This window comes from Nelumbo lutea, chromosome 3, assembly GCF_056320005.1.
Source record: "Nelumbo lutea isolate HS-2025 chromosome 3, American lotus-T2T, whole genome shotgun sequence".
Taxonomy (NCBI): domain Eukaryota; kingdom Viridiplantae; phylum Streptophyta; class Magnoliopsida; order Proteales; family Nelumbonaceae; genus Nelumbo; species Nelumbo lutea.
The window spans coordinates 103,915,924-103,936,497 of NC_142686.1; the positions used below are offsets into that span (position 1 = coordinate 103,915,924).

Consider the following 20,574-nt stretch of genomic DNA (forward strand, 5'->3'; position numbering starts at 1 on the left):
AGGCTCGAATCAAGTTCGATTTTAATTGAGCTCGAATCAATTTCGATTACAATTAAGTTTGAATCGAGTTCGAACATTGGGGTAAGTTTGATTAGTTATTTGAGTTTGAGATCCAATAATAAAAGGTTAGACTTGAAATTTTGTGACTTTGGCTCGATTAACATATACATACACATATGTATTTATATATTATAGAATATAAAAATATATTTTTATATTATATATATTCAAGCTTCCGAGCCAAACTCAAACTCATTGAATATTTAATTGGGTTGAGCTTGAGCTAGAAAATATAGTTCAAGTCGAACTTGAACCTAATAGTATTTTAGTTAAGTTGAATCAAGACATGCCAAAGTTCAGCCAACTCAAGTCGGCTCGATTGCACCATAGTCAATGGTGTGGGCCTCATTTTATCATGTGAAATAGGTAAACAATTACAAATTAAACCTTATTTAATTACTTAAGTTAAACAAGAAACCTAAATCAAATTGCTTTCAAACAAAATAATAGGCATAATTGCAACGTCTCTACTACTGTCAACAGATTGATAAAAACAAGTGAATGACAAGGATTTACATGTCCCTTAAGGCTGTGTTTAGTTTCTTACAAATGTAGAAAATTATTAGAAGGTCCTCAGGGCATTTTGTGAAGTTCTTTAAGAACTTTGCCACAGCTTTACCATCCCCAGTCATTTTCAATGAACCATGTACAATGACAACGTATCGGTAAGGACTAAGAAATAAGAATAGATGCCAATAATTAGGGCTGCAGATTGGTTGGATTTATCCCACAGAACCAAACTACCTGAACCAATTATACCGGCTCTGGTTATGTGATTTTGTCCCATTTAATAATTGGGTCAAGACCCGTTCTTGCTGCTTCAAACAGGTTCAGATCCAAACCGATTATATATAGTTTATAACATATCAAGGTCCCCTGGTTTTCCTGTAATTTTTGTTCAAAAATAAAATTTTAAGTTGTTATCATAGGAAATTAGGGCCTATTTGGAATCAGAATGGGCCATTTCAATTCCAACTGTCTGATTGGACAGAATCGGAATTCTATTCCCATTGCTGGTGGGATGGCATCCCCCCATTAAGGGAATGGCCATTCCCTCCCCCTCCCTTTAGAAATGAATTTCCATTTTAGCTGATTTCAGTTCCCATTTCGATTCCTGTCTGAACCAAACAGACTATGGGAATAGACCATTCCAATTCTGATTTCAATGGATTTCGATTTTGACTCTGATTCCAATTGTGAACCAAACGGACCCAAATAGATGTTAGGTTCTAATTAGGTCAGTCTCGATTGTCCCGAACAGTTATGGGGCCATCTTGTAAGACTTAATGAAACAATGCCATGCAGATAAACAAGTAAATGCCAATTACTACAGCAGCTGCTGCGGTATAGAAAAAATGCTGTCTATAGGCCAACCATCTTCTCAAGAAAAAATTGAACCCAATGGAAAGAAAGCATTCCATCCATATGGTTTAGTTAAGAGAAAGCAACAGATGTGTTTGTCTTGCAGTACACTGTCCCATGTTATTCAGGATTAAATGCCTCTTCAATTACTCATTCCACGGGCATGCCTTCTCAAACACTTGCTGTTCTTTGCGGCATAAATCAAACTCGTTGGTATGGTAATACATGCAACCTGCATATGCATCCATCTCTTTCGTGCACCTCTGATGAAGCCCTTTCAACCTGCAGAAACAGAAAATCAGGAATTATATTATTTTGAAATATCAGGTTGTGATGCAACTTCCGTGGCCCTGGTTGAGGCATTTATTAAATTTTAAAGGCCAGGGCTCAGGCCTGATGCAATGTATCTTCTCATGCAGGGGATGGGGATGGGATGCTTGGTGACAGAAGAAGCATGTAACATGGTATTTGAAAAGGTCACTTGAATTGTAAAAGTATTTATCATCCAAAGAGAAAACCAAGTCAGTCAATAAGACCACTCAGTTAAATTATGCAGTTGACTAGTAAATTGGGGATGGTCTACCAAAAACCCTAACAATTAAAAACACACATACATGGAGCTGGAAGGTCTCCTTGAGGACCTTTTAGGTTTACAAGAAGCAATAAAAACATATTCTGGATAATATAGAATTTTTTTCAGAGAAAGAGTAACTGATTGTATTGCTGATACATATAGTCTCAGGGAATAAAATTCATTATTCAGAAGAAGTTGAATCATGATGGGTAGATTGGCGATCTTTATGAAAATGTTGATTCATGGAAGCAGTTCGATGCCTTTGAGTGCATGAATACAAACAGAGGGGGTCTATTCTCTCTAGTGTGGATCAACATAGCATCTGTGATACTAATGCACTTAATATAGCAAGAAGCATGCACAATCTCTTCTTTTTGGCATATAGAAGCATGGCACAATTAGGGGCTTCAAAAAGGATTCTTGAGGTATACCAATATGAACCAACCCAACAGTCCATGAACAAATAATTGCATAGTTCAATATACATATACAACTAGCCACTTTAAAGCATATTTTTCTTTCTTTAAATTGGGTTAACTGTCATCAAGAATGCTCTTTTTGGTCATGTATAAACCACATATAAAATGCTGTTTCATGTGGCCCAAATTTCAGAAATTTTCTTTTAGATTGTTTTTGGTTGTAGACAAAATAAATGAAAAAGAAAAAATGGTATTCAATGGGAAAACATATCATTTTCATAATTTTCCTGGTGTTTGGTTTAAATTGGACAAAAAAACCTACATAAAAATATATGGGTATTGTGGGATTTGAATCAAGAAGAACAACCTTCTTTTCAGCAAATGGCATTTTGGAATATTAGAAGGATTGCTATTCTTATAGAACTAATTCTATAACCATTTGTTTACCAGAAAAAAAACCCATGACCATTTTATGTGCAGCCAGACAGCATAAAATAATATTTTCTGTTGAAACCAAGGTTCAAAATATCGATACGCCCGATTCGCCAATAGGGGCGTATCGGGCGAATCGATACTGCATTTTTATACTTTTATTTATTTATTTTTTGCAACCGGTTCAGGGGGGCCGGTTTAGGTCTCCTCCCCCCCATGAGCTAGTCAGACCCCCGATACACCCACTGTAGGGGCGTATCGGAGGGGTCCCGGAACGATACGTATCGGCCAATACGGGCTGATACGTGTCGATACTTTGAACCTTGGTTGAAACCATTTCTCCTCTATTTCGTGTGCAACCAAATGAAGACTCAATCAAAATAAAAGGTGATTTGCAACATATACATCAGCAAAATGGTTACTCAATATTTGAACTCGAGAGATATTTTGGTATATTTGACCAGTAAGAATATTATGGGAAAAAAATAAATAAGAAATGCATGCATCTTTGGATTCCCTGGTCTACTAATTCTCATGTTGACACCCTAGCTCAAGGGGTTAACAAATGGACTTTGGACAGGTATCCTTTACATAAAAAACCTTCTCACTATGTTCGAGGCTCTATCAGGAGTAATGGGGATAGCAGCAGTAATCTGGCTCTGTTGTACCATGTGGAATATATGAATATACTCATTGTAGTTACACTTTATCTTCCTTTATCAGTAAAATCATTACCAGTTACTGATAAAAGAAAAGGTAAGCATATCAAACCTTAAGCTAACAAATGGACTTTGTTCACTCCTGATTTTGGCTCATTAAATGTTTTAGCTATTGCAAACCTTAAGCCACTTCAAAGTTCAAATATAAATCCTTCATTTTTCTAACTTCAACTCCAAACTTGTATTGAGTCATTGGTTTCGGGGCACAACTTGCATCACATCCTTTATTCTGTCCACTCCCTCAGTTCAGCCCATAGATGCTTTACCTATTGCAAGCTTTTAGCCACTTAAAACACAAATCACCACCCTTGAGCCACCTTCCACCTGCAAGTTTCTGTTATTTAAAGATCTTGCTAGTCTTAATCCTTGCAAAGCTGCAAGAATATGTATACCCCAGGTAGAAAAAGGGCCATTATTCAATGTTGATTATTCCAGGAGGCAAAAGGCCTAATGTTTGAAAAATTTCTCACAAAGTGACCATTCTCAGACTGAAACATACATTGTCACACTAATCAGACAGATATTTCAGGTTCTGTTAGACTAATTAGTAATTAGAGAACAACATAGTGTTTGATAGGCAGGCCAGCACTCTCTCTTTCTCTCCCCTCTCTATTTGTGTTGGCTATATTATTTCTGATGTATAAAGATTCATACTTATCAATACAAAGAAAATGAAATATACAAAAGTACAATGTATGTGGTTCATAATCATGACTGCTTCTCTTTTGGGATTCATCTACTTCATGTCCTTGAAAGCAGTCTCAATGATAAGCGAGTATGTCAAGAAATATTCTTGGAAGCAGTCTCAATGTTTTTTTTTACTGTGTTTTCTAAGTAATTGAAACCTTTTATTAATTGTTGAAAAAGAATGCTATGTACACGAGATAATCCAGGTATCCCAAAATTAGGTTAGCCCCGCCACCTAACCTATGATCTTTCTTTTTCACTCTACATTGTTTAAATCCCTTGGGACAACTCCCCAGAACATCTATGCTCTATTTGATCCTTTGTTAAGCCAAACTATCTGCCTAACCATTACAAGTTTGCTGAACCCATATGAAGGTGACTTCCACTTCTCTAGCTATCTGCCTGATTTTAAAGTAAAGTACTTAATGTTTCAATCTCTTCAAATCCACAAAATACTACAAATAGGATATTTATCTGTTAGAGCCGACTAAAGAGGGGTATTATAGTCTTTTCCATTTAAATAATGTGCTATCTATATGTCTCATACATGTGCAGGGGCACTTCTGTCTTTGCATACAGTTTTGTTAATTTAAATAGATGGTCGACTGGGTTAGACTCTATCTTCTCAGTTTGCCACTTTTCTCTACTTCTTCTCTCCCTTCTCTCTCTTCTCTCTTTTCTATCTCTGTTCGACTGGACTTCTTTCACATGGTATCAGAGCGCCACTAATATAGGAAGGTTACAGCTTCAACTGATCAGCTTATTTCCCTCCCTCTTTTTTTTTTTTTTTCTGGTCTGCGCAATCTGGAGTAGGTGGTGGAGAAGGCTGCGGCGAAACCCAGATATCTGTGGCAATCCATTTGACAGTCCTAGGGTTTTGGTGGCTTGACTACTGGTGAAAGGGGGAGAGTGTGACAGTCCTAGTGAAAGAAAAAAAAATTTGTGGACTGCTGTCACCATGAGTGACAGCCATGGTGGTCGAGTAGGTATAGTCGTGGTGGCCTGAACCCTCTAATGAGCAGTTTCAAGAGGGATTTTCTGTGGTTATAAAACTGCCTGTTCGCAGTACAGTAGTGTTCAAAGTGGCCGAATTTATGCTAGGGCAAGTTTGTGGTGATTATGAGTGTGTTGGCGTAGTGTTTGAAGAACAGTAGTTGCAGTGTTATATATATATATATATTTTTTTTTGTGACGGGCGGAACCGGCTTTGTAGATTGAAATGGCATCGATGGGTGGTGCAAGTGGTGACCAGAAATCGAGTGTGTTGATCTCCTCTGATTTTTTAAGTGTGTAGATGACATCCATCAGACTCAATGGTGAAAACTATGTTCCATGGGCCAAGTCGGTGGAAGTATTTCCTAAGGCTAAGAAGAAAGTGAAACATGTACGGGAGGAGAAACCTACTGCTGAATCTCCGAGTTTCAATGATTGGGAGCAAGAGGATGCTTAAATCATGACGTGGTTGTGGAACAATATGGAGCCTAAGATCAGTGTTAACTTCAAGATAAAAGAAGATACCAACAGAAGAAATAACAAAGAAACACCCTAAGGCTGTCGTGCTACAGCTTCCCTCTACATCCATATAGAGAGCAAATCTCCCTAATGAATGGTTCAATATTTCCAATCCAACTACCTCCTATCCAAACTATCCTATTATTAAGACACTAACAAATTAAAAAATAATTCCTGAATATTCAAACTAACAAAACTCAAATAACCCCAAACCTCTGAAATTTCCGTTAGTGCAACAATTTGAAGAAACTTCCTATCCTATCAGATACAACAAAGGATATATGGGAACATGCCAAGAAACTCTATTCTGGACTAGACAACACTACAAGGGTTTATCATCTTTATCAGGAATACTTCAGTTTGCAGCAGGGAAATCAGACCCTTGAAGAATATTATGCCAGTATGAAAAATCTTCGGAATGAACTTAATCCCTTAACTCCAGATGTCAAAATTCAGCAGCAACAAAGGGAACAACTAGATGTTACCTGGTTCTTTCTTGGTGGGGTTGAAAGCAAAGTATGAACCTGTCATAACATAGATATTGGGGGGGTTTGCTCTCCCTACTCTAGAAGAAGTTTTTGCCCGTCTCCGTAGGATATCTCTTATCCCCACAGAGTATAACATACCTCCTGACAGATCAGCACTTGTTGGCACTCGAGGTGGTTCTTATGGACACAGAGGAGGTGGTCATATAGTTAAGGGAGGCCGTGGTAACCTTGCAGTTGGTCGTAGTAGTGGAGGAGGTCGTGATTTAGGGGGAGGCCATAGCAGAGGAAGAGGAAGCACTACTAGGAAACACACACATTGTGGGAGAGGACACACATTTAACTTCTGTTATGATCTGCATGGCCCACCATCCACATGGGCTAATCATGCAGTTGTTGGTGGTAGTAAAGTCAGTGATACTCAACCAGTTGATTCAACATCTTTTACAATCACAACCACTTCTAGGAAGGAGATTATGAGTATTCCAAAAGAGGAGTATGAGAGATTCCTTCAAGCCACTTCACATCAAAATACTGCCACCCTTGTTCATTCAAGTATGGCTTGCCTAGCATCCAAACCTTCACCCTGGATAATTGACTCTGGAGCCTCTGACCACATGATCGGGACTCCAGGTGTGTTTTCCTCCCTTTCTCCAACCTCCACATCAAATAATGTTACCCTTGCCAATGGATCTACTTCCCCATTTACGGTGTTGGTAATGTTGACACATCTCTTTCTTTGTGTTCTGTTTTATATGTTCCCAAGTTTCCTTTTAATCTTATGTTTGTTAGTAAACTAACCAAATCCCTCAATTGTTCTATCACATTTTACCCTTCCTCTTGCGTTTTTCAAGATCTAATGACCGGGAAGAAGATTGGTGGAGAATATGAAGCTGGCAGATTGTATTACCTTGATAGTGGTGGTTCTACAGTTGCACTTCAAACCTCTTTGACTCCTCTTCAGTGGCATTGTAGACTCGGCCATCCATCTCTTAAAGCTCACAAGCTCCTTGTTTCGTGTCGACAAGATATGATTTGCTGCAAATTTAGAAAGATTTGATTGATTACAGATTTGAATAAATTTAGGAAAAATTAGATTTGAATAAAATTAGGAAAGTCATATCATAGGATTAAGGGAAAGATTTAATCAATCCCTAATTGAGAGAGATTCTAGGAGTAATTGAGAGAGATCCTAGGAGTTTGTATCTCCTATCTTTTCTTATTTAAGTTGTATGCTCAACATGTTTTATCAACACATTATCAATACAGAAGTATTTCTTCTTCTCTTCCTCTTTTTTTTTTTTTTCACATGGTATCGGAGCTTTAGGGTCTGATCATGAATTTTAAGGCCGCCATGGTTGGCTCTGGTTCAACCTCTTTGGATGCTACCAGTGGTGTGACATCATTGGAGGGAGGTATTCAGTCAGCGGCCATCTCTCTCTCTGAGAATTCTCTTCAGATTACCATTCACAAATTGGATGGAAAGAATTATCTTGAGTGGTCTCAGTCCATGTGGTTGGTGATCGACGACAAAGGGAAACTTGGCTATTTGAATGGTGAAGTAAAACCGCCAGCCACTGATGATCCAAAGTACAGGCAGTGGCATTCTGAAAATTCTATGGTTACCGCCTGGCTGATCAACTCTATGGATCCTGTGGTTGGAAAACCATTCATGTTCCTGCCGGCTGCTCGTGATGTGTGGGAAGCTGTTAGGGAAACCTATTTAGATCTGGACAATCATTCACAACTGTTCAAACTGAATACCTGAATGTGGAAGATGCGGCAAGGTAAGCGTGAAGTAACTGCTTATTATAATGAGATGATGGCTGTTTGGCAGGAGCTGGATTTATTTGAAGAAGAATGGGAAAGTCCGAGTGATAGTGCTCGGTACAAAAAGAAGATAAAAAGAGATTGGGTATGTCTTCTTGGCTGGTTTGAATAAAGAACTCGATGAGGTTCGGGGACGTATCTTAGGGCGAAAGCCCTTGCTTACTATAAGAGAAGTTTTTTTTTTTTTTTTCCAGAAGTGCGTAGAGAAGAAGCATGGCGGCAAGTGATGTTGAAGAATGTTAATGAAATAAAAACTAAGAACGAAGGGTCCACTCTTGTGGTTTGAGGTGTAGACGTAGACGGAGATAAATGAGGACGAAAGCAAAGACCTTGGTGTGATCATTGTAAAAAGCCATGGCATACTCGGGAAACCTGCTGGAAGCTACATGGGAAACCAGCAGGTTGGAAGAAAAAATCAGACAGTGACAACAAGTCAGGGGAAGATGTCCGCGCGCTTCAAGTAAGCAATTCGGATCTAGGGCAGCAATCATCCTTAGAGTCTCTTCCTTTCACAAAAGAACAAATAGAGCACTTATATAAAATGTTTCAATCTCAATCGTTAAGAAACTCTAACCCATCCTACTCTCTAGCCCAGTCAGGTAATTTTTTCGCTGCAGCCATTGCTTGTACCAAATCTAATGGCTCTTGGATATTAGATTCAGGTGCCACTGATCATATGACTGACACTTCACAATTCTTCTCTTCATATACACCCTGTGCAGGGAATCAAAAGGCTAAAATTGCAGATGGTTCCTTTGCTACTGTTGCTGGGAAAGGAATTGTGTCTATTTCTCATTCTCTAAGCCTTAAAGATGTTCTACATGTTCCTAACCTATCATACAATCTCTTATCTGTCAGCAAACTAACCCTTGGTCATAATTGTCGGGTTAATTTTTTGTCTTCTTGTTGTGAATTTCAGGATTTAACCTCGAGGAAGATGATTGGGGGTGCTAAACTGGATGGTGGCCTCTACCTCTTTAATAAAAGATCAATCTTTGGAAGGCAAGACCGACAGACTTGTTTAAGCTTTATCTCAGTTTCTAGTGATAGTGAAGTTTTGTTATGGCATTATCGGTTAGGACATCCTAGCTTTCAATATTTAAAGCATCTATTTCCCAAGTTATTCATGAATAAAAATCATTCGTGTTTTAAGTGTGAATCTTGTGAATTAACAAAACATCATCGTGCTGTTTTTCCGTCCCAACCATATAAAAAATCAAAACCATTTACCATGATTCACAGTGATGTTTGGCGTCCTTCTAGAGTAACAACTCTTTCTGGAAAGCGTTGGTTCATTACTTTTATTGATGATCATACTAGGGTCATTTGGGTTTTCCTTTTAAAAGAGAAATCGGATGCTGAAACTGTGTTCAAAGCTTTCTATAACATGGTTCAAACACAATTTCAGATTCAGATTAAAATATTTCGAAGTGATAATGGAAAGGAATTTTTTAACAATGTGTTAGGGAATTTTTTTGCTGAGAAAGGAATTGTACACCAAAGTTCGTGTAATAATACACATCAACAAAATGGGGTGGCTGAAAGGAAAAACAAACATCTCCTTGAAGTTGCTAGAGCCCTAAGTTTTCAAACTAAGGTTCCTAAGTATCTTTGGGGAGAAGCCGTTTTAACAGCCACTTATTTGATTAACAGACTGCCTACACGAATTTTGGATTTTAAAACACCCATACAGGTTTTCATTGACTGTTTTCCAAACTCTCGGCTAGTGACAAACATTCCCTTAAAAATTTTTGGAAGTGTGGCCTTTGTTCATAACCATGATCCTAAACGTTCAAAACTTGATCCAAAATCACATAAATGTATTTTTGTAGGCTATCACACTAATCAAAGAGGTTACAAATGCTTTGATCCAATTTTGAAAAGGATGTTTGTGACTATGGATGTCACATTCTTTGAAGGAACCTCCTACTACAGACACTCCCATCTTCAGGGGGAGAGCAACACTAGTGAAGATGGTCTTTTAGTTGGTTCTGATTTAACGTTTGAATTTGTCCATAATGGTGTTCCTCACAAAAGTAAGGCAGAAAATACAAAATCAGTGGAAATAAATGAATTAAATATTGAAAATGAACAACCTTCGGTGATGCCATCTCAAAATAAAAAAGCTGAAACAACAGAGATGTGTGCAAAACAGTATAAAGGCCTTGTATATTCAAGGGAACATTTAGCACTGAAAAGGAGAGGCACTATTCCGCAACATCAACAAGAATCTTATCTGAGGGTGGATCATTAAATTCATGATAATTCTCCAAAAATAACTGAAAATATTCCTCCAGGTAATTCTAATTCTTCCAATCAGCTTGATCTTCCCATTGCTCCTAGGAAAGGTGTTAGGTCTTGTACAAAACATCCTTTGTCAAATTTTGTATCTTACAAAGATATTTCACCTTCATATTGTGCCTTTATTTCACAAGTGTCTAGTGTTTCCATTCCTAATAGTATCCAGGAAGCTCTAAATGTTCCTGAGTGGAAAGAAACTGCTTTTGAAGAGATGAGAGCTTTGGAAAAGAATGCTACTTGGGAGAAAGTGGATCTACCGGATGGAAAGACAGTTGTTGGTTGCAAATGGGTATTCACTCTGAAGTACAACTCAGATGGATCCTTGGAGAGATATAAGGCTCGCCTAGTAGCTAAAGGCTTTACTCAGACGTATGGAGTGGATTACTCTGAGACCTTTTCTCCAGTGGCGAAACTAAATACAGTTCGAGTACTCTTGTCTGTTGCAGCTAACCTTGAATGGCCATTGAATCAGCTGGATGTGAAGAATGCCTTTTTGAATGGAGACTTGGAAGAAGAAGTATATATGGAGTCTCCACCTGGTTTCACTGAGAAGTTTGGAACTAAGGTATGCAAGCTAAAAAAGTCCCTATATGGACTTAAACAATCTCCTAGAGCTTGGTTTGAAAGATTCACAAGGTTCGTTAAAAGTCAAGGATATAGTCAAGAACAATCTGATCATACTCTTTTCACAAAAAGATCCATCAAAGACAAGGTACCGGTTCTGATTGTCTATGTTGATGACATAATCTTGACTGGAGATGATATTGAAGAGATGAGCAGACTAAAGCAGAGCTTAGCCAAGGAATTCAAGATTAAAGACTTAGGCCAGCTAAGGTACTTTCTTGGAATGGAAGTGGCTAGATCAAAGAAGGGCATTGTGGTTTTGCAATGAAAATATATTCTAGACCTCTTGAAAGAAACTGGAATGAGTGGATGCAAACCTTCAGACAATCCGCTAGAAGTTAAGGCTAAACTCAGAGAAGTTAAAGATGGAGTTCCAGTAGATGCAGGTAGATACCAAAGGCTGGTAGGAAGATTGATTTACTTGTCACATACGCGTCTTGACATTGCCTTTGCTGTGAGCATGGTGAGTCAATTTATGCACTCCTCGTACGAAGAACATCTTGAAGCTGTGTATCGAATTCTTAAGTATCTAAAAGGCACACTAGGAAAATGACTCTTCTTCAAGAAAAATGAGAAGAGAAGGGTTGAAGTGTATACAGATGCGGATTGGGCAGGCTCAATCATTGATAGAAGGTTAACTTCGGGGTACTGCACATTTCTTTGGGGAAATTTAGTTACATGGAGAAGCAAGAAGCAAAGTGTATTTGCTAGAAGAAGTGCTGAGGCTGAATTCAGATCAATGGCTCAAGGAGTATGAGGTTCTTTGGCTAAAGAGGGTGCTAGCAGATCTTAAGAGACCAATGAGTTTTCTTATGAAATTGTATTGTGATAACAAGGCAATTATCAGCATTGCTCATAATTCGGTTCTACATGATAGGACTAAACATGTTGAGATTGACAAACACTTTATAAAGAAGAAACTTGAAGAAGGAATAATTTGCACTCCATTTGTACCAACCACGTAGCAATTTGCAGATGTTTTGACTAAGGGCTTGTTGAGACAGCCATTTGAACTTCAAGTTAGTAAGTTGGGCATGACAAATATCTTTGCACCAACTTGAGGGAGTGTTGACAAGATATGATTTGCTGCAAATTTAGAAAGATTTGATTGATTACAGATTTGAATAAATTTAGGAAAGATTAGATTTGAATAAAATTAGGAAAGTCATATCCTAGGATTAAGGGAAAGATTTAATCAATCCCTAATTGAGAGAGATTCTAAGAGTAATTGAGAGAGATCATAGGAGTTTGTCTCTCTTATCTTTTCTTATTTAAGTTGTATGCTCAACATGTTTTATCAACACATTATCAATACAGAAGTATTTCTTCTTCTCTTCCTCTTTATTTTTCCACATTCCGTCATTGAGTCGTCTGTCTTCTTTGCAGTGTGAGTCGTATCAGTATGGGAAAGACCATCGGGTTTCCTTTAGTCCTAGAGTTGATAGTCGTATATTGAGCCCTTTTGATTTAGTTCATTCAGATGTTTGGGGTCCAATCAGAATTGAGTCTTATAATGGTTACAAATATTTTGTTATCTTTGTTGATGATTGTTCAAGAATGACATGGCTTTATTTAATGAAAGAAAGAAGTTAATTATTTTCCATTTTCCAAAAGTTTCACGCTAAAGTGCGTACACAATTTGGTGTTTCAATTAAAATTCTTTGCTCCGACAATGGTAAAGAGTATTTTCTTTCTTCATTAAAACAATACTTGAAAAAATATGGTATTCTTCATCAAACATCCTGTGCCCACACCCTCAACAAAATGGGGTGGCTGAGAGGAAGAACCAACATCTACTTGAAACAGCTCAGTCTTCATCATATGAATGTTCCTAAACATTTATGGAGTGATGCATTACTTACTGCTTGTTTTCTTATTAATCGCATGCCCTCGTTCATTCTTGATGGTCGTTCTCCGTTCTCTATCTTATTTCCCACTTTGTCTCCATATCCCCTTACTCCCAGGATCTTCAGCTGTGTATGCTTTGTTCAGAATCTTGGTCCTAGTCTAGACAAGTTTGATGCTTGCTCCATTAAATGTATCTTTCTTGGCTACTCTAGGACCTAGAAAGGGTATAAATGCTATAATCCTATTACTCAGAAATCCTTTGTTTGTCCTGATGTTACATTCTTTGAATCGGTGTCGTACTTCTTAGGTCCTAATATCCCTCCTCTTCCTCTTCCAGTTGATAATTCCATTCTAGTGGTTCCCATTATGACTGAGTCTCCACCTTCCCCAATGTAGGAGCGTACTAGAAGACCACCAATCCATCAAGTGTATACTCACCAACAGAGACCAACACCTCCACCACCTTCTACTCTGCCTGCTAATCCAACTCCTTCCACACCCGGATTGCCTTATGATCTTGACCTTCCTATTGCATTGCGGAAAGATAAACGTAGTTGCACTTTACACCCCATATCCAATTATGTTTCTGCATCTCACTTTTCTGCTTCCCATCACGAGCTTATTTCTCTGTTATCCTCTATATCCGCACCTAAGGATGTTCAAGAGGCTCTTACCTCACCATAATGGCGAAAAGCTATAGAAGAGGAACTCTCTGCTCTTCATCACAATCATACGTAGGAACTCACCAATCTTCCCCCAGGTAAGCATGTTGTTGGTTGTAAATGGGTGTAAACTCTTAAGTATCTACCAAATGGGGGAGTGGAACGCCGGAAAGCCCGTTTAGTTGCAAAAGGGTGCTCTCAACTTTATGGTGTAGACTACATAGAAACTGTTTCCCCTGTTGCGAAGATTGGCCTAGTACGTGTGTTGATTTCCTTAGCTGTCATGCATGATTGGCCTCTATTCAGCTTGATATTAAAAATGCCTTCCTCCATGGTGATCTTCTAGAGGAAGTGTACATGGAGCAACCACCAAGGTTTGTTGGTCAAAGGGAGGATGGTAAGGTGTGTAAGCTCAAGAAGGCAATCTATGGGATCAAACAGTCTCCCTGTGCTTGGTTTGGCAAATTTAGTGAAGCAGTGAAGGAGTTTGGAATGAGACAATGCCAAGCTGACCACTCAGTATTTAGCTATGATTCTGAGGCCGAGAAGATTTTGCTAGTAGTTTATGTGGACAACATAGTCATAATTGGCAGTGATAGAATTGGGATTGATAGATTGAAGACACTTCTACAAGATCACTTTCAGACAAAAAATCTTGGAAAGTTGAAGTATTTCCTGGGTATAGAAGTTGCTAGATCAAAGCAAGGCTAAACCTATGTCAGCGGAAATATGTTCTTGACCTATTGGAAGAAACATGACTACTAGGTGCTAAACTAGCTGAAACTCCCATGGAACTGAATGTGAAATTGGGAAGTGATAGGTGAATTATTTGATAATCCTAGAAGGTATAGAAGGTATAGAAGGCTAGTGGGAAAACTGAATTATCTAACTATCACTAGGCCTAATATCTCATTTGTTGTTGGTGTGGTAAGCCAGTTTATGCAGAGTTCTTGAGTACCTCACTGGGATGCAGTTCTTAGGATCGTGCGGTATTTGAAGGGGCTCTAGGCCGTGGGTTACTATACAAGCTAGGAGGTGATCTTGAAATAGTTGGCTATACAAACGCAAATTGGGCTGGCTCTGTATCAGACAGGAGATCCACTACAGGTTACTACACCTTTCTTGGAGGAAATCTAGTGACATGGAAGAGTAAGAAGCAAACTATGGTAGCAAGGAGCAATGCAGAAGCAGAATACAGGGCCATGGCATACACTACATGTGAACTAGTGTAGTTGAAGAATCTATTGTAGGAAATCGGGTTCTCAATGAGCAAACCCATGAAGCTATACTGTGATAACCAAGCCGCAATTCACATCTTATCCAACCTGGTTTTTCACGAGAGAACTAAACACATAGAGGTAGATTGCCATTTTGTAAGGGAAAAAGTCCTCAATGGTGTCATAAGCACAGAGCATGTGAGAACAGGTGATCAATGGGCAGATCTATTCACAAAAGGGTTGAGTACGGGAAGAACGAGCTATATATGTAACAAGCTAGGATTATATGATATATACTCTCCAGCTTGAGGGGGAGTGTTAGAGTCGACTAAAGAGGGGTATTCTAGTCTTTACCATTTAAGTAATGTGCTATTTATATGTCTCATAGATATGCAGGGACATTTTTGTCTTTGCATACAATTTTGTTAAATTTAAATAGATGGTCGACTGGGTTAGACTCTATCTTCTTAGTTCACACTTTTCTCTACTTCTTCTCTCCCTTCTCTCTCTTCTCTCTTTTCTATCTCTGTTCAATTGGACTTCTTTCACATTATCCATACAATTACTTTCTCTTCAAGGGGCACTATCACTCTTTTTTTTTATCATGAGCATACTATCACTCCTGAGTGCATGACAAGAAGCCTTCAAGTCATAGTTTTTTTTTTATCAACAGAAAATAGATTTCATTAGATTTAACTAAAGTAATAGGTAATGCAACTTGACAATTGGGGAGTGTCAGCCCCCAAAATTCAAACTACATAGGAGCCTCAAAGTACATCAGATTACAACTTTGCCCAAAACAAATTAGGCCCATCAACTCCTTGCTTTGCCAAAACATCTACCATCCCATTTGCGATTTTTCTTATCCAGGTAAAAGTAGAATTGAACCTCTTTGCTAGGATATCAATTTCCCCGAAAGCAAGTCTTCAGGTCACAGTAGAGATAGTAGAAATCACTGATTGCAGTTCTAGATAAATTCCTTGTGAAGAGAAAGAAGAAGAAGATGAAGAGTTTCGGCAGTAGAGAAGAAAAGAGGAGAAGAAAAGGAGTAGGATGTCAACCAGAATTGAATTAGTTATGGCCGCCAACCCCTCTTTGTATTATATACTCAACTTAAAAGAATAAGAGATTACAAGAATGCCCTTAGTAGGGCGGTTACTTAAGTAACTGATGGGCCTAAAGCCCAACAACTTCCTAACTTAACAACTTAAAAATAAGAAATAAATAGCTGGGCCCAATAACTAGAAATCGGCCCAACTCAACACTCCCCCTCAAGTTGGGAGTAAATGTCACACATTCCCAACTTGTGTAGATCATGCTCCAGCTTTTTTCTTGCAACACCTTTTGTGAGAACATCATCAAGCTGCAGATCAGAAGCAATGTATGGGAGACAAACTTCCCTAGAAGTCACCCTTTCTCTGATAAAGTGTCTATCCACTTCAATGTGCTTTGTCCGGTCATGCTGAACTGGGTTATGGGCAATGTTAATTGCTGCCTGATTATCACAGTACAACATTATAGGTTTTTCTGCCTTTACACCAATCTCTCCCAACAAGGAACAAATCCAGAGAAATTCTGAAACTCCATGTGCCATGGCCCTGTATTCAGCTTCTACACTTGATCTTGCCACCACTATCTATTTCTTACTTTTCCACGAGACTAGGTTACCCCCAACAAGGGTACAAACTCTTGAAGTAGATCTCCTGTCATCAAGGCATCTTGCCCAATCAACATCTGTATAAGCCTCTAGCTTTCAATTGTCCATGATCAACAAACAATATGCCTCTGCCTGGGTGTCCCTTCAGATAAGCAAGAATCCTATCAACAGCCTCCAAATGCTGGACTTGTGGAGCATGCATGTATTGGCTTACCACACTCACTGATAGGAGATGTCTAGTCTTGTCATACACAAATATAGCATCCGCCCCACAAGTCTCTGATATCTCCCAATGTCCTTTACCAGATCACCTTCTAATGCATTAATTTTGTGATCTTGATCAATAGGAGTGCTGATTGCCTTTGCTCCAAGCTTCCCTACTTCTTGTAGAAGATTCAAAACATACTTCCTCTGAGAAATAAAAATTCCATGTTTTGATCTTGCAATTTAAATGCCTAAGAAGTACCTAAGCTCTCCAGATCCTTAATTTCAAATTCTCTTTGAAGATTCTTCTTCAAACTATCAATCTCACTTAGGCCATTCCTTGTGACAACAATATCATCCACATAAACAATTAGGACTCACACCAAGGATCCTCTCCGCTTCACAAACAAGTATGGTCAGATTGAGTTTGAGTGTAGCCAAAAGCAACCAAGGCCTTCCTGAACCTGTTAAACCATGCTTTGGGTGACTATTTTAAACCATAAAGTGACTTCTTAAGTTTGCATATCTTTCCCTTTTCAGCATCACTGTAGAAACCAACAGGAAGATCCATATACACTTCCTCTTGTAGATCTCCATTTAGGAAAGCAATCTTCACATCAAGTTGAAACAGGGGCCAAGAGTATGTGACAGCAAGAGAAAGAAGTATCCGAACAGAAGTCATCTTTGCAACTGGTGCAAAGGTCTCTAAGTAATCAATGCCATAGGTCTGCGTGTACCCTTTTGCAACAAGTTTGGCCTTATACCTTTCTATACTTCCATCTGCTTTATATTTGATTGTGTAAACCCATCTGCATCCGACAGTCTCCTTGCCCTCAGGTAGATCCATAATCTCTCAAGTTTGATTCTTAATTAAGGCTTCTATCTCTTCATGCATAGTTGTGTTCCACTCAGGTTTGGAGAGAACCTCACTGACACCCTTGGGTACAGACACAAAGTCAAGAGAGGAAAGGAAAGCACGGTAGGAAGGAGAAAGTCCACTGTAGGATAAATACTGTGTAATACAATGAGCAGTGCACTTTCTCTTCCCTTTTCTGAAAGCAATAGGAAGGTCCAGGTTATCTGTAATGGGATTAGTAGAATCAATGTGTGTTTAGCCTTCTTATAGTAGTCACAAATCAAGTCCTTTTTGTTTTCCTTCTTGATTTCACTGCCACCCCGGTCTCCACTTTGTTTAGGTCTCATAGTGCTAACCATGGCTGATTGATCAAAACCAGAATTTTTCATCATCACATTTCTCCTGTTCTCTTCCCCTGACACAAAGGCATATGCTTGGGAGAGAGTAACACTGTCCCTGGAAAGAATATGCTGTCTTGCAATATCATACTCATGATTAAGGCCAGCAAGAAATTCAGAAACCCTATACTTCTCTAGGAGCTTCTGGTAGGCAGCTACATCCTTAGTGGTTTCCCAAACAACTGTCTCCAGATGGTCAATCTCCTGCCACAGGGTTTTAAGGGCTGAAAAATAAACAGAAATAGGTCTATCTCCCTGTCTTATAGCAATAATCTGATTTCTCAACTGATAAGTCCTAGCAACATTCTCCCTCTGTGAATAGGTTTCTGCAACCCCATCCCATATTTCCTTAGCTGTATTTGCCCACAAAAAAAATGTACTTATATGGGGTAGCATCGAATTACACAACCAAGTCATCACCATATAGTTTTCCTGTACCCACCGGGAGCTGTTAGTTTCGGGTTTCACTTCTTCACCAGTGATATACCCTAACTTCCTACGAGCACCAATGGCCATCTTTGCAGATTGTGACCATTCTAAGTAATTTGAACCATCCAACTTAACTGTAGTAATGGTTCCAGCCCCGAAAAGTTCTCCGGCATCTCCTTCCACTGGTCCTATTTCACTCACGGGCTTGTTTTCAACTCCGTTACCCTCCATAATTACCAGAAAAGGGTAGAAGGTTACTGTAATATGCAAGAGTATCAAATAAATCACTTTTGGTACCAATGACACCCTTCTAGTGCCCTAGATGGTCCTTTCACAAAAGATTCCTTTTCTACGGGATAGAAGAAGAGAAAGAAGAGGCAACTGCTCTCTCTAGAAACCTCCAAAACAGGTAGGGATTGAACCACCCCCTAAAAAAACTCCAAGGAATCCTAAAAAGTTAGGGCGCCACTTCCTAGGTCAAAATTGAAGAGTCCAACAGAAACAAGACTCTCCCCCTTTCTCTAGTTTCTCCAGATTTTAATGGGGAACCCTAGACCAGCTACAGGGCAAAATAGATCCACCAAAAAATCCAAAAACTGGGCTTACTTGAGATCTTCGATCAGCCTCTTAAATCACCATGCAATCGGCCAATCTAGGGCTGCATTATAGAATAGCTCAAGGAACCTTCGGCCTGTTCTAATACCAAGTAGAAATCACTGATTGCAGTTTTAGATAAATTCCTTGTGAAGAGAAAGAAGAAGAAGATGAAGAGTTTCGGCAATAGAGAAGAAAAGGAATAGGATGTCAACCAGAATTGAATTAGTTCTGGTCGCCAGCCCCTCTTTGTATTATATACTCAACTTAAAAGAATAAGAGATTACAAGAATGCCCTTAGTAGGGCGGCTACTTAAGTAATTGATGGACCTAAAGCCCAACAACTTCCTAACTTAACAACTTAAAAATAAGAAATAAATAACTGGGCCCAATAACTAGAAATCGGCCCAACTCAACAAAGATGAAGATAAAAGAACTCCATAAATATTTAACCATTTTCTTAGAAGTAAGATTTTTTCTGTGGAAGATATTTGGGCCTCCAAGTCACCTGTGTAAGAAGCTTTGCCTATAATGGTAATCTGGTATGACCCTCTGTTTTTTTTTTTTTTTTAAGAAAAGTAACAAATCGATTTCATTAAAAGAGAAAAGGGGTAGAACTGCTGCTACAACAAGATCCTTCCCATACCCCTTCTCACAAGATCATAAGGTACAAGTTTTCCTTTCTAACAGTCCATCAAAAAGAAGATGGGAAGGAATTGCTTCCTAGGAAGGAGCTGGTCCAATATGAGTTGATTTAAAGCCTTTATTTTGATAAAAGAAAAGGAGATCATCCATAGTTTTTGTTATCTTTATACCAAAAACTAAGTGAGATTTTAAATACCAATATGAAGCCAAAGAAAAGGAGGAAAAGCTAAGTGACAACCATGCTATGCCAGTTACAGCTTAAGAAATAAGTCCAGCCTGTACTCTTTGTCAATATTTATCTCATCTCATCTCATCTTTTCCCACAAATTCCCCTTTTGTTAACAATACTTATTCAACAGTACTAGTAGTCCTCCAAAGAACCCAAATATTGATTTTCCACCTTCCTTACCATAAAGAAAAGTCGGCAGATGAGTCGCTGATTATTTAAACTGGGCCTAAAGGAATATGAATTGGCAAGATAAAAGTTTTCTAAGAGGAAGTGCTTCAAATATTTGTGCACAAAATAATATAAAATACATACCCTCAAGTCCTAAAGCATGCAACTGATGAGTTCTCTTACATGAACACATTTTTTTACCACCAAGGCAATATGTTTAGGTAGGGACCTATGCTGTACATAAGCACTCTGCCTAGCACCAAATTACCTGGATGCCTAGACACTTTAACAGCGACAAAACCTGGCTTTTTTTAGTTTCAGTCTTTGCTATCAGATCATTCCAGTCTTCTTAAGGAAATAAGATCTGATCCAAGAAAAGCATTATCTGATGTAATACATCATCTATTGCAGTTGTCTTTTTTATCCTTCAATCTCTTTCTCTCCAATTTTCTTCAACCAAGGGTAAAAGTTTAATGCTTAATTTTGCAACTTCATCTTAGGCAAAACACGGTTATACCCTCTTCTCTTTTCTTTCTTTAAGGTAGGTAAGCTGAATTAATACAAAAGAACATACAAGGATTACATGTTCTTAGAGCAGTGCCTCATATGGGAAATATTTACAATCTATACACCACTTTTTTTTAGAAAAGGTGAAGTAGCAA

General features: G+C 38.6%; 1 protein-coding gene across 1 annotated transcript in view; it reads right to left on the bottom strand.

The window, feature by feature from the left end:
• Nucleotides 1-1,360: 1,360 nt before the first annotated feature.
• LOC148867316 (NADH dehydrogenase [ubiquinone] 1 alpha subcomplex subunit 8-B-like) overlaps nucleotides 1,361-20,574 on the bottom strand; it is a 29,305-nt gene continuing 10,091 nt past the window's right edge. The window contains exon 3 of the mRNA XM_088976900.1: nucleotides 1,361-1,704. Within this exon, the coding sequence (XP_088833026.1) occupies nucleotides 1,569-1,704 (136 nt within the window). The 3' untranslated portion in view covers nucleotides 1,361-1,568. The remainder of the gene's footprint in view (nucleotides 1,705-20,574) is intronic.